The sequence below is a fragment of the Neovison vison genome, chromosome 13, assembly GCF_020171115.1.
Source record: "Neovison vison isolate M4711 chromosome 13, ASM_NN_V1, whole genome shotgun sequence".
Lineage (NCBI taxonomy): Eukaryota > Metazoa > Chordata > Mammalia > Carnivora > Mustelidae > Neogale > Neogale vison.
This window is the reverse complement of record NC_058103.1, coordinates 41,480,329-41,493,244: the sequence shown is the minus strand read 5'-3', so window position 1 is coordinate 41,493,244 and position 12,916 is coordinate 41,480,329. Positions and strand designations below refer to the sequence as shown.

Below are 12,916 nucleotides of genomic sequence, written 5' to 3'. Positions count from 1 at the left end.
AGCCGGGCTAAGGTGTAAGAGTCTGAAGTAATGATACAGGATGCATTCCTTCACACAACACTTTGCCTGAACTTCAGTGGATTGTGACTTCTTGGATTTAATTTCTGAGGCTGTTTGATGTATTGATTTTTAAAATAGATATGGTGCTTTTCCATAGACAAACCAATAGTGGTGCTTCCAAACCTCTTTTCCACCCAAAGTCCCTGCAACCAGTGTGCCAAGCAGAGGTGACCATTCCACAAATGCTACTTCGGGGGAAAGTTTATAGGTCCCTCTGGAAGAAAACAAAAAGCCACAACTCCTGTACTCCTGACCATCTATGTGCCGGCCATGTTGTAAACGCACACCCTCGCCCCCCCCCCATTATTATATACCGTATATTACTGTAATTCTTCTAATTGGCATAGTCAGCCAGTAGCTCCATTTTACTGTTGAGGAAAGAGAGGCATAGGGAAATGAAGTAACTTGTTTGCACAACTAATTAAGGCTGGAACAGGATTCACATTCAGACAGTCTGGTTTCAGAGTCAGAGCTCTTGCGTTTGCCCAAGATAGCAAATAACAACAATAAACAACTCGAACAAAAACCCAAGCGCACAGGTGTGCACGCCAGCATTAAACCCTAGGCTTGTAAAATAATTGATGCAACCGCTTGGTTTACAGCAACATCCTCCTGCCTAATTTTATATGCCTTCCGTAAAAATAAAATAAAATAAAATAAAATAAAATAAAATAAAAACAATAGCCACAAAACTAAGAGTCAGATAGTTTTAGAATAACATTGCACGGTGCTTTGGTATTGCTTGCCTTCACAAAGCGGAGTCCAGGAAATCAAACCCACAGAAATGGTCTTTGAATCCACTCTCAGTACCTTGCTCTGCAAGGTGAAAGAAACCGAAATCGATGTGAGTGGATGCGAACAGTGGACGTGGGGGGAAAGGGTTAAGATTGTGTGCAGCAACTCGGTCGAGTTTCAGAAAGTTCTCGAGGGAGCCCAACTGCTGCGTCCCCTCGCGACCCTGCCTGCGAGGCCGACTGTAACAGGATGCTGGGACTCGAGGCGCTCGCCCCTCGCTTTGTGCGAGGCAGAAGAGCCAATAAGGAACGAGGCAAAAATTGGGTGCAGTAAACCTGAAAAGGGGGCTAGGAGGCCCGCGGGAAGAGCGGGGGAGGAGACAGGGAGGAGCGGGGAGGGCCGAGAGAGGAGGAGGTCGGCGCCGAGCGCCAGCGGCGCCCCTGACAGAAGAGAGGGAAGCCTGGGGGAGCGGGCCTCGGAGCCGAGGGGCCGGCGCGGGGAGGCGGGCGCCAGGCGGGGGTTTGCCGGGCCGCCGCGCGTGACGTAGCGCCGGGCAGGGCGTTATCAGCTGCGGGGCCGCGGCGAGGGACGCGCGGCGACAGCGGACGGCGCCGCCCGGGCCCGGACGGCTGCAGCCCGCGGCCGCGAGCGCGTCCCGAGCGCTTCTGGCTGTCGCCCCGTCGCCGTGCCCCGTCCCAGGGCGGCATGAGCCCTCGACCGCAGCCCTAGCGCCCGCTCCTCCGCCCCGGCGGCCGGGCTGCGGTGACGAGTGCTCGCTGCGAGGGTCGGGGCCATGAAGCCGAGTGCGGCCGGGACGGCGAGGGAGCTGGAGCCGCAGGCGCCGGCCCGGGGCGAGCAGCGCGCGCTGGAGCCCGAGGGGCGCTGGCGGGAGAAAGGCGAGGCGGACACGGAGCGGCAGCGCACCCGGGAGCGGCAGGAGGCCACGCTGGCCGGCCTGGCGGAGCTGGAGTACCTGCGCCAGCGCCAGGAGCTGCTGGTTCGGGGCGCCCTGCGTGGCGCGGGGGGCTCAGGAGTCGCTGCGCCCCGCGCTGCGGAGCTGCCGGCGGAGGCGGCGCAACGCAGCCGCCTGGAGGAGAAGTTCTTGGAGGAGAATATCTTGCTGCTGCGGAAGCAATTGGTAGGTCGTGCCTGGAGGTAGGGGCACGGCTGTCCCTGCACAGGGGCTGGGATTCGGGCAGGTGGTCTGGGGGCAGGCGCGAGGGGTGCCTCCGGCTGGGGGGGATTCTCCCGGATCCCGGACCTCCATCCCCGCGTGGGCCCCGGGCGCCCACGCGTTTCTGGCGTGTGCCCGCTTTGTGTCAGGTGAGGGGCTGGCGACCCCGCGCGGATTGCCGAGAGGGGGTGGCAGCTCACCCCTCCTCGCGCTGCCTTCGGGACTCTTGGAGTCGCCTGGTTGTAACCTTCAGTCTCTCTAGTTAGACGAATGCAACGCCCTCTCCCTGAATGTTTGCAAACCCTCCTTTAAAATACCATTTCTGGGCGCCTGGGTGGCTCAGTGGGTTAAGCCACGGCCTTCGGCTCAGGTCATGATCTCAGGGTCCTGGGATCGAGTCCCGCGTCTAGCTCTCTGCTCGCCAGGGAGCCTGCTTCCTCCTCTCTCTCTCTGCCTGCCTCTCTGCCTACTTGTGGTCTCTCTCTGTCAAATAAAGAAATAAAATCTTAAAAAAAAAAAATACCATTTCTTTTGGAGGTCTTAGCTTCGTGTCCTCCCGCCGAGAGGGGACAAAAGCCGAGGAGGGGGCTTGTGGCGAGGTTAACTGTCCGAAGCTGAATTTTACGATTACGCGGAAGCGCACGTAGGGAGCCCTGCCCCTCCCGGGACTCTAGGCACGCCAGCTTTTGCCTGGGCTGCTGCTTAATTTCAAATAGAAGCCCTTTGTATGAGGCAGCTAAAACATGCAAATGATAGAAATTTGGCTGGAGAAAGTGCCCCGTCCTCTCGTATTTTATGTGAACGGCGGTGGAGGTGGGAGAAGAGAGAACCTGCTCTTAGCATTAATCTTACTGGATTTCCGTCAGTGTCTCTGTCATTCTGTGCCATCTGCATTAATGGGGAAGAAAAAGAACTTTGGCGCTTAATGTATTGATGAACAGCTCTTGACCCCGCCTCAGAATAATGGCGGCAGCTTTGTTATGGTGACCTCAAAAATGTAGTTTTGAAAAGAGGAAAAAAATGTTTTTCGAACATGTGATACTGTCTGAAACTAGACACATGCTCGATAATGTCCCTCCTACAATAGTGAACATAGGTGATGTTGTGTGGTTATTTGTCAAGGGGTTTCTTGTATTATCTCTTTCCACATAATTTTTCTCTCTCCTCCTTTTTTCTCTCTCAGCATCAAAGTGCTTTTACTTTGGTTTATTTTGCCTTAAGAAGCGAATTCTAGCAAACAGGCATATATGGGTTTTGTCTACAAGCTTTTTAAGTCAAAGGACAGACAGGAAGAATAATATTCCTATGCATCTATTTTTTAAAGATGCATCCTGGTTTGTGCAATACCTTTTTTGGCATTTTACTGGTTTTTGGTAGCAGCCCAGATTCGTGTGTAATGTGGATTTGAGTCAATTCTTGCCGGCTATGCCTTGGTCATTGACGTTTTATGCATTGTCTTGTACAATAGCATCTTTTTCTCTTCATGAGTTTCAAGATTGTGAGTGGCACATTCCTGTTGTCCCCTGGAGGGGAGTAAGGCTACATGTCAGGAGAATTTCAGTCCAGTCAGTGTTTGTGATACTATTTTCATAGGTAGACTTGGCATTCATGATTTGAACCAGATGCCTTTTTAGTTCTCTTGCTTTCCCAGCAGTAGGAAGCACTAGGTGGCGCTGTGAGTTAGCACTACAGATCTGTCACCTTTGGAAACCCAAGTTGAGTTCAAATCTTGATGGACCTTCCCTTGAGGGTTTTGGATTTTGCCGGCTCACATTATACTTGGCACTGGCTATTAGTATTAGTTTCTCACTTTCAAAGGCCCTAAGACTGATTAAACCCCACCAAAGCAACTAATAGAAAACAAAACTCTGCGGGACATTTGGCCAGAAAATCTCACCTAAGTAAGAGTATAGTGTACTGTAGGAAATATCTCACACCCTGACTTCAAATTAGAGTCTACTGTGAAGTATGGTTTTGTGAGAAATTGGCTGTACGCAGAGAGTTTAAAAAAAATCTCCTTATCCTTACCTTTAAAAAGTGAATTTGTATATATTCTTTGAAACAAAAAGCAAGTCGTGTTTTTATGAAAAAACTTTATAGCACCACAAAATGCAAGAAAGTAACACTAAACATAGGACATATTCTTGAAGTTTTTTTGTTTGCTTGTTTTAAATTCCAAATTTTGCTTTTGGAAAATATAGTGAACTTTATTTATTTATTTTTTAAAAAGATTTTATTTCTTTGACAGAGAGAGACAGCGAGAGAGGGAACACAAGCAGGGGGAGTAGGAGAGGGAGACACAGGCCTTCCGCTGAGCAAGGAGCCTGATGTGGGGCTCGATCCCAGTATACGGGGATCATGACCTGAGCTGAAGGCAGCCGCTTAACTACCAAGCCACCCAGGCGCCTCTAGTGAATTCTTTAAATGGTAATTTGAGTACTGATAGCAGACTTTTCTGGTTCTTTGTGACCAAAAATGTGTTCATTTTTCCTTTCTGTGTTTCTTCCTAATCAGAATTGTCTAAGGAGAAGAGATGCTGGTTTGTTGAATCAGTTGCAAGAACTTGACAAGCAGATAAGTGACCTGAGACTAGATGTAGAAAAGACATCTGAAGAGCACCTGGAGACGGACAGTCGGCCCAGCTCAGGTGAGTGTGTGAGCACAAGGACGGAATTCTGCACTCAAGTTCTACTTCAGCCCCCTGGGGTTAGCCTTTCCAGACCTGCAAATGGCAATGGAGTTTGTTTCTAGGGCAGAGAGATTAAAAAAAAAAAAAGAAAAGAAAAAAAAGCAGTCTGCCATTCAGTTGTATGAGAGGGAAATAAAACCAGATGACAAAATTTTTAATAATGAGATTGATCTGACTGGAGTCCCCTGAGTTTAAAAATAAAAGCTTCTATTCAAATTTCTGGAAGAGCAGTCCTCCTTTGAAACTTGAGAAAGTCAGAACTGGGCTAGAAAATTAGTCACACTTCAACTTCCTGAGACCACTTCAAAAGTTTTTTTTTTCTTCTTTTAAGCCATTTGGCTTCTTAACTAGATTTGTTTTTTTTCTTCAAATTATTCTTCCTGAAACTTTCATGATAAAGTTGAGGCTTTAAGAGATCTAAGTCTCGTTCCTTGAACATCTTTAAAGGTGGGGTCAAGGAGGAAGGTCAATTTGAGGGTGAGAGTAACTTTGAAATGTATCCATAGTTATGGGCTCTTGGCCTTTTCCTAAGAATTGCCTGAAATAAAATCATACAGGCACAATGCTAAATCCAGTGAACCAAAATTGCCCCCCACTACCACTGTCTCCCTCTCCTACCTTTCCTAGTTGATTAAGTCTTTTCCTTTTAAGCACAAATGTGTACTATTGCTTGACATGATCTTAATTCCAAATGGTGTTTTTATTTGTAGGGTTTTATGAGCTGAGTGATGGGGCTTCAGGATCCCTTTCCAATTCCTCTAACTCGGTCTTCAGTGAGTGTTTATCCAGTTGTCATTCCAGCACCTGCTTTTGCAGCCCCTTGGAGGCAACCTTGACTATCTCAGATGGTTGCCCCAAATCTGCAGGTAAGACTTTTTAGAATCAATAGACATTTTTTTTTAAAGGTTTTATTTATTTATTTGACAGAGAGATCATAAGTAGGCAGAGAGGCAGGCAGAGAGAGAGGGGGAAGCAGGCTCCCTGCTGAGCAGAGAGCCTGATGCAGGGATCAATCCCAAGACCCTGGTCATCATCCCAAGACCCAGTCCCAACACCTCAGGTCATGACCTGAGCTGAAGGCAGAGGCTTAACTCACTGAGCCACCCAGGTGCCCCTTGATAGACATTTTTAATTGGAAGGGGTGAAAGGCCCTTAAAGATGATGTAGCTTCAACCCCTTCTATTGATAGAAAAACAGAAGGTCAGAGCATTTCATCAGTGTGCTACATTTCATGACATAGTTGATTTAGAACCATGATGATCACTCTTCAGGTCCTCCTTGGGTACTGGTTAGCTGACAGTGGCAAGATAGCTTGTCCTTAGAAATCCTGTCCCAATATCACAGGTCTCTTGGGCTCTGTTTGCGAGCCTTTGCTGTTAGCTTAACTTGTTTGCATTTTCTCTTGAAAACCACTTTGGATCTGTTTTTTTCTTCTTTCAATCATTGAAAGCTCAGACTTACACTAAGTTAAATTTATCTGTCAGACTGATTGGCACTTCAGGGAGCAGTGACCCCTCCACGTTCTCCAGAATGTCTTGTACCATGGCAGCTGTCTTTTCTTCTAGCAGGTGGGCAGGACGAGATTCCCCTGGGCCATGTGCCACTGTTCCCCATTTTGGGCTATCCACGCAGTGACCTCCAGAGAGAGTCATGCAGTTGTTGGTATTGGAAGAGTTTCTGCATTTCCACTGTATATCCCACACTGTACTAGGTGCTCTGCATACATTTATCTCCTTTGAATCCTCCCAATAGTTCTGCAGGGTGTGCAGGTATCCTTAGCTCCATCTTATGTCTCAGAAAAAGGAGGTCCAGTGAGGTTAGGTTAATTGTTTAAGGTTATATAGGTAGTGGGGAGCAGAGGCAGGACCATGCTCAGGACTAACTACCAGGTCCAAGTTTTTTCCACGACACTGAGGGAATTCAGAAATTATTGTGTTCGACCTTCTCATTGAACAGAGGAGGAATTTGGTTTTATGAAACAGCTTGTCAGAGGCTCCTCATTTGCTGAATGGCAGAGTTGTTGCTGAAACTTGGGACTCCCTGCCTAGTTCTGCTTTACTGTGGTTCCTCAAGAGCAGAGAAAACACGGAGAGGAGCTGTGGGTGCCAGCACAAGTCACTGTGCTCTCGGTTTGCCTGTGTCCTCCGCCTGGGCAGAAGGCTGACTTTTTGAGATCCCAGCAATGAAAACATCATGCCAAACAACTGAGGCTGCTAACTGGCTGGTTTTTTGTGTTTGTACTGTGTGCTGTCAGCAGCAATCACTTGGGGAAGTACAAATCTGTGTTATCTAGTGTCTAGGCCTCAAGTTCGTTGGTAATTGCTCCCCTTCACTCTGCTGCTCTGGTTTCAGAGGGAAACTTTAAAACCCATTAAAGGTGCTTTGGTAAAGGTTTTCCTTGAGGACAGACCCCTGATCTCCCAAATGCCACATCTTCACATAACTGAGGCAGTTGTACTGGGCCTTGGGGACTAAGATGTCTGTTTCGTGCCTTAACTCAGTTGAGAATCGGGACAGAATAGTAAAGTAGGTAAACATAGGGCAATGTTTAAATATAGGGTGAAGATAGAGTAGTGGAGGAGGATGGATGGGCAACAATATTAGCTAATAAGTTTCCCTTTCTTATAGTTAGCTGTTTATTAGGAGTACAGGTGTGTGTGTGGGGGGTGGGGGGTAAGGACACAGCACTTTTACTTTATAATAATCTTTTCTTCACAAATGAATCCTATCTTTTCTGTGTCCAGAATATATTTTTCCCCAGGGCTGCTAATTACCACTGAAGGTCATGACCACTGAAGGTCTTTCCCTTAAATTAAGCAATTTACATAGACTCTGGCACATAGTAGTTTTTCAATATTTGAGTGAATAAGTATAATACAGGATATATTAAATAGTGACAAAAACTTTGATTTTCCTGAGCTAAAGTTCATTAAAGGGATTTCATGTTTATAATAGTCACCAAAGGTAAGACATCAAAATCATTAATTAAGCAAGAAAGCTTGATTTCCTTGTATTTTGGCATCTACATTTTTGAGATGTGGAAAATTAATTCATTAATACTACAACCCAATCTTTTAAAACCTTATCAAGAATTCCTTCCTATTTATTGTTTTATTTTTAGTGTCACTATTGAAAATATAAGGTGATTATTATTTACATTTGGTTAATCTTCATTGAAATTTGATCAATTTCTTTGAACTTCCAATTGACAATTATACCAAACACATGTCATTAAGTAGATCTAAAAAGATAGAAAACGAGGAGAAACCTCTCAGAAAGTACAGTTTATCTGCAGTATTTCAAAAGGAAACCAGGTATAGAATACAGAGAGTAAAGTAGCCCAGAGAAAGAATGATTCAAAAAAAATTTTTTTTGAGTTGTAAATGCAGTGTATATTTATGGAAAATGTAGAAAATAGGAAATAAAGAAGAAAATCTCACTTGCTTTTTATACTGCAATGCTACTATTGGCATCCTGGTGTGCTTCATCTAAGACTTTTCTCTTTGCATATATATACAGTCAATAAAATCATAATCATAGTCTGGTATTATATCATGATTTTCACTAAACTTTAAAGCATTTTCCCCATATTATTCAATAGTTTGAAAGTTTTTTTTTTTTTTTTTAAGATTTTATTTATTTATTTGACAGAGATCGCAAGTAGGCAGAGAGGCAGGCAGAGAGAGGCGGAAGCAGGCTCCCCGCTGAGCAGGGATCCTGATGCAGGGCTTGATCCCAGGACCCGGAAATCATGACCTGAGTGGAAGGCAAAGGCTCAACCCACTGAGCCACCCAGGCACCCCAATTTGAAAGTATTTATAATGGCTGAATACTTTTCCTTCAGAGAATATATCATTTCCTGTTACGAATTTCTTTGTTAAATATTTCTTCCCTCATCCAGTAGTATGGACTGTATGTAAAAGAGTACAGTAGCTTGTAGGAATAGTTGATTCTTTAGCATTCTCTATCTGTGAATTTGTTTTCCTAGAAATTGGCCTGAGTCAAGCTGGCGCTGACCAATTAATTTCTTCAGAGTGTACCTTTAAATGTTTTTCAGATCTCATAGGATGGTTGGAATATAAAGAAGGCCACTGTGAAGACCAGGCCTCAGGGCCAGTTTGCCATACCCACTCCACATCACAATTTAATTCCCTTGGTATCATTGCAGATGTGAATCCCAAGTACCAGTGTGATCTGGTGTCTAAAAACGGGAACGATGTGTATCGCTATCCCAGCCCACTTCATGCCGTGGCGGTGCAGAGTCCAATGTTTCTCCTTTGTCTGACGGGCAACCCTCTGAGGGAAGAGGAGAGGCTTGGTAACCATGCCAGTGACCTTTGTGTGGGATCTGAGCTGGACGCCGTCAAGACAGACACTTCCTTGCCATCTCCAAGCAGTTTGTGGTCTGCTCCCCATCCTTCGTCCAGTAAGAAAATGGATGGTTACATTCTGAGCCTGGTCCAGAAAAAAACACACCCTGTAAGGACCAACAAACCAAGAACCAGTGTGAATGCTGACCCCACGAAGGGGCTTCTGAGGAATGGGAGCGTCTGTGTCCGAGTGACTGGGGGTGTCTCACAGGGCAATGGCGGGAACCTTAAGAATTCTAAACAGGTGCTTCTGCCCTCCGGCGGAATCCCTTCTTTGGACCTCGGGACGTTCTCCCCACCGAAGCAGTGGTCAAAGGAATCCAAGGCAGAACACGTGGAAAGCAAGAGGCTGTCCCCGCCCGAGGGCTGCTTGCCCAGCACCGCCCCTGAACTTCCAGCCAAGCATCTGCCCAAAAACGCCAAGCCCGCTTCCCAGGAACACGCCCGCTGTCCCACCGCTGTCCCAGGGGAGTCCCCCAAAGACGGCAATCAGGTCCCAGGCGCCCCTGCCAAGGAGAGCCCCGGGAGGGGCCCCGCGCCGCCGGCGGAGGGCAAAGCCGTCCAGCCGCTGAAAAAGCTGCCGCAGAAGGGCGGCCCGCCGTCCGCCCCGTCGGCAGCGCCCCCTCCTGTGCCCGCGACGCCGCTGCCCGCGGCTTTCACCGTGGACGAGCGGCCGGCGCTGGATTTCAAGAGCGAGGGCTCCTCCTCCCAGAGCCTGGAGGAAGGGCCCCCGGCGAAGGCGCCGTCGGGCCCGGGCCCGCACGCAGCGGGCGGCAGGCCCCACCGCGGCGCCCGGACCGCGGCCCTCCCGCGGGGCTCGGCCCCGAAGCACCGGGGCGCCCCCGCCCTCCACGGCCCGGACAGCGCGCTGCCGCCGGTGAGGGAGAAGAGCCGCGTGGCGGGCAAGAAGGGCCGGTTCCCCGACGACGCGGACCCAAACAGGAAACTCAGGAAGGCCTCGTCCCGCGGGCGGAAGGGCGGGGGCGGCCAGCCCGAGGCGGGTCTCCCCAGCCGGCCGCCCGGCGCGGGCCACAGGGCCGGGGGCAGGGCGCACGGCCACGGCCGGGAGGCTCTGGTGGCGAAGCCCAAGCACAAGCGAACGGACTCGCGGCGCTGGCGCTCGGCCGCCGAGGTGTCCCTGGAAGAGGCCCTGCGGCGGTCGCGGCGCGGCCGGCGCGAGCACGTGGGGCTGTATCCCGCCGCCGTGCCGCTGCCCTACGCCAGCCCCTACGCCTACGTGGCCAGCGACTCGGAGTACTCGGCCGAGTGCGAGTCGCTCTTCCACTCCACGGTGCTGGACACCAGCGAGGACGAGCGCAGCAACTACACCACCAACTGCTTCGGGGACAGCGAGTCCAGCGTGAGCGAGGGTGAGTTTGCGGGCGACAGCACGAGCTCCAGTGACTCCGAGGAAAGCGGGGGCCTCATCTGGTCCCAGTTCGTCCAGACCCTCCCCATCCAGGCGGTCACGGCCCCAGACCTCCACAGCAACCCCACGAAAACCTTTGTCAAAATTAAGGCTTCGCATAACCTCAAGAAGAAAATCCTCCGCTTTCGGTCCGGCTCTCTGAAACTCATGACGACCGTCTAAGGAACGCCGCTGGCGGGGAGAGCAGGGTGTTTTCTAGTTTTCTAGAGGAAAAGGTGGCGTCTTATTTCTTTGTGTGACAGTTTCACGGAATGCTTTCCTTTCGTTGAGGTTCCCCTGAGGTCAGTTGTCTCGTCTTCATCCTGTAGGGACACTAGTGCCTTTAATGGAAGGTAAAGAATGTTTTTTTTGTTGGCTAGGAGTAAATACTGGGTTTTTAATGGTGGTGATAGTGAATGGATTTTGTGATATCAGGTGATTTTTATCGGAAATTCTCCGAGCATCTGTGAAGGCACAGGTTTCGATGGTCCAGTCTTATTGGGATGGGACCTTTTGATCTGAAGGTCAGGTTGATGGAATCTAGGACATACGTTTGCTTCTTGGTTCTCTCGGGCAGTGTCTCCACCAGGGTTTACCTGTTGAGAGGCATCACATACAGTTGTGTGAAGTAGGTACGATGGACAGTCATTGTTTTCTGTAATTTTCAATATAGTCTCCCTTTCTTAGGTGGGTCCCCATTCTATTTTCCTCTCAGAACTGTTTCGTTTACTGGACTCAGAACTTGAAGACCAGCCCCTAGATCCAGAGCTGGTGACCTGGATAGGGAGACTGGTAATAACCTTAAAAGGATTCACTAAAACTTTTGCCGCATTTGGTGCCTAGGCCCTAGTTACAGTAACCCTTTAACGGCCGATTAGCCAACATTTTGTTGCCTTTTTCCTCCTCCCTGATTTGCAGCTGATCCAACCATTTCTTCCTGGAAGGACTTGTCTTTGGGATAGAATTTTGGTCCTGGGGTACTGAGAAATTCCGCCCTAATGAAATAACCCTTGGGTGTGACTCTAAGCCCAGAATTGCTCACTGAGCATTGTGCCACCTAAGCATTGGCCTGAACATTTTAGTGCAATCCAGTCCAGATTGGACCACTGATTCTGTCTGGAAGGGCTTTTTTTTAAAAAAAAGAAAAAAAAATGTTTCGGTAAACAGTATTGTGTAAAATTGTTTTTTATACCAATATATGCATGTTTTGTGCATGAGTAGTATTTGTTTTGATATTTCTATGATGTTAAATTACTGTATGATATAAACAGTATGTGTTTTTATATATCATTGTGTAAATTTAATATAACGCATTTTATGCTGTAATAAACAGTTTGTTTTACTGCTGTTAAGTTTGTTGTTTGGGTATAAAACCAGTTATACATAAAAATCTTGTGCTGATTGTTTTGGAATTTCTATTCTAAGCATTAGAATATTTGCAGTAATTGAAGCAGGTTTTAGGCATAGGCTTCGATTGGATGGTGAGTAAACAAATGAAAAGCAAACCACTTCTTTAGAATAGTTAAGGTAATTCTTTAAAATTTAAAGTAAATTTGGTAGGTGTCATCCAAGGAGAGTATTTCTGAGAAGAATCTTCCTACTCCCCCAACTTTTCAGTATAAAAAAATTTCTGACACAGAAAAGTTGAAATGAGAGCAAACACCTGTATAGCCAACACCCAGATTCAACAATTGCTAACAGTTGCTGACACTTGCTTTAACTCTCTTTACATATATATTAGGTTAAACCATATTCCTGGTTTTGAAGCTTAAAGACAGATTTTGGCAATCTTCCCTCTCCACCACACTGCTCTACTCCTTTAAAGTAAATTTCAGGCTGCATGGTAATTCCTGTTTAAAAACTTAAGCATGCATTTCCTAAGAACAAGGAAATTCTTAGGATAGAACTAAAATATAGAACTAAAACGTCATGATCACACCTAAGGAAAACTGGCAATAATTCTCAATATCATCAAATATTTAATCTCTATTCAGATTTTCCAATTTGTTTCAGACTTCTTTTTTTATTTTTTATTTTTAAAAAGATTTTATTTATTTGGGAGAGAAAGAGAGGAGAGAGGTCAGAGGGAGAAGCAGACTCCCTGCTCAGCGGGGAGCCTGATGTGGGACTCAATCCTGCGATTGCAGGATCATGACCTGAGCCAAAGGCAGTCGCTTAACCAATTGAGCCACCCAGGTGTCCCTTGTTTCAGACTTTTTTTTTTTTTAAAGATTTTTATTTATTTATTTTGAGAGAGAGAGAGACAAAGTGAGAGAGAGCATGGGAGGGGAGGTCAGAGGGTGAAGCAGACTCCCCATGGAGCTGGGAGCCCAAAGTGGGACTTGATCCCAGGACTCTGGGACCATGATCTGAGCTGAAGGCAGTTGCTTAACCAACTGAGCCACCCAGGTGCCCCTGTTTCAGACTTTTTTAATGATTTTTTTTTTTTAAAGATTTTATTTATTTATTTGACAGAGAGG

At 47.3% G+C, this 12,916-nt stretch overlaps 1 protein-coding gene across 2 annotated transcripts; it reads left to right on the top strand.

Moving 5' to 3' along the window:
• The first annotated feature begins 1,305 nt into the window (after window positions 1-1,305).
• Window positions 1,306-11,826, top strand: DACT1 (dishevelled binding antagonist of beta catenin 1). Of its 2 annotated transcripts, none has more exons than XM_044230399.1 (4): window positions 1,306-1,933; window positions 4,484-4,616; window positions 5,369-5,524; window positions 8,716-11,826. In XM_044230399.1, the coding sequence occupies exons 1-4, from the start codon at window positions 1,589-1,591 to the stop codon at window positions 10,617-10,619; spliced, it is 2,538 nt and encodes an 845-aa protein (XP_044086334.1). In that variant the 5' UTR covers window positions 1,306-1,588; the 3' UTR covers window positions 10,620-11,826. The 2 variants fall into 2 exon arrangements, with proteins under 2 accessions (XP_044086334.1, XP_044086335.1); XM_044230400.1 differs by having other exon boundaries at window positions 1,307-1,933; window positions 8,827-11,826.
• Window positions 11,827-12,916: the final 1,090 nt, after the last annotated feature.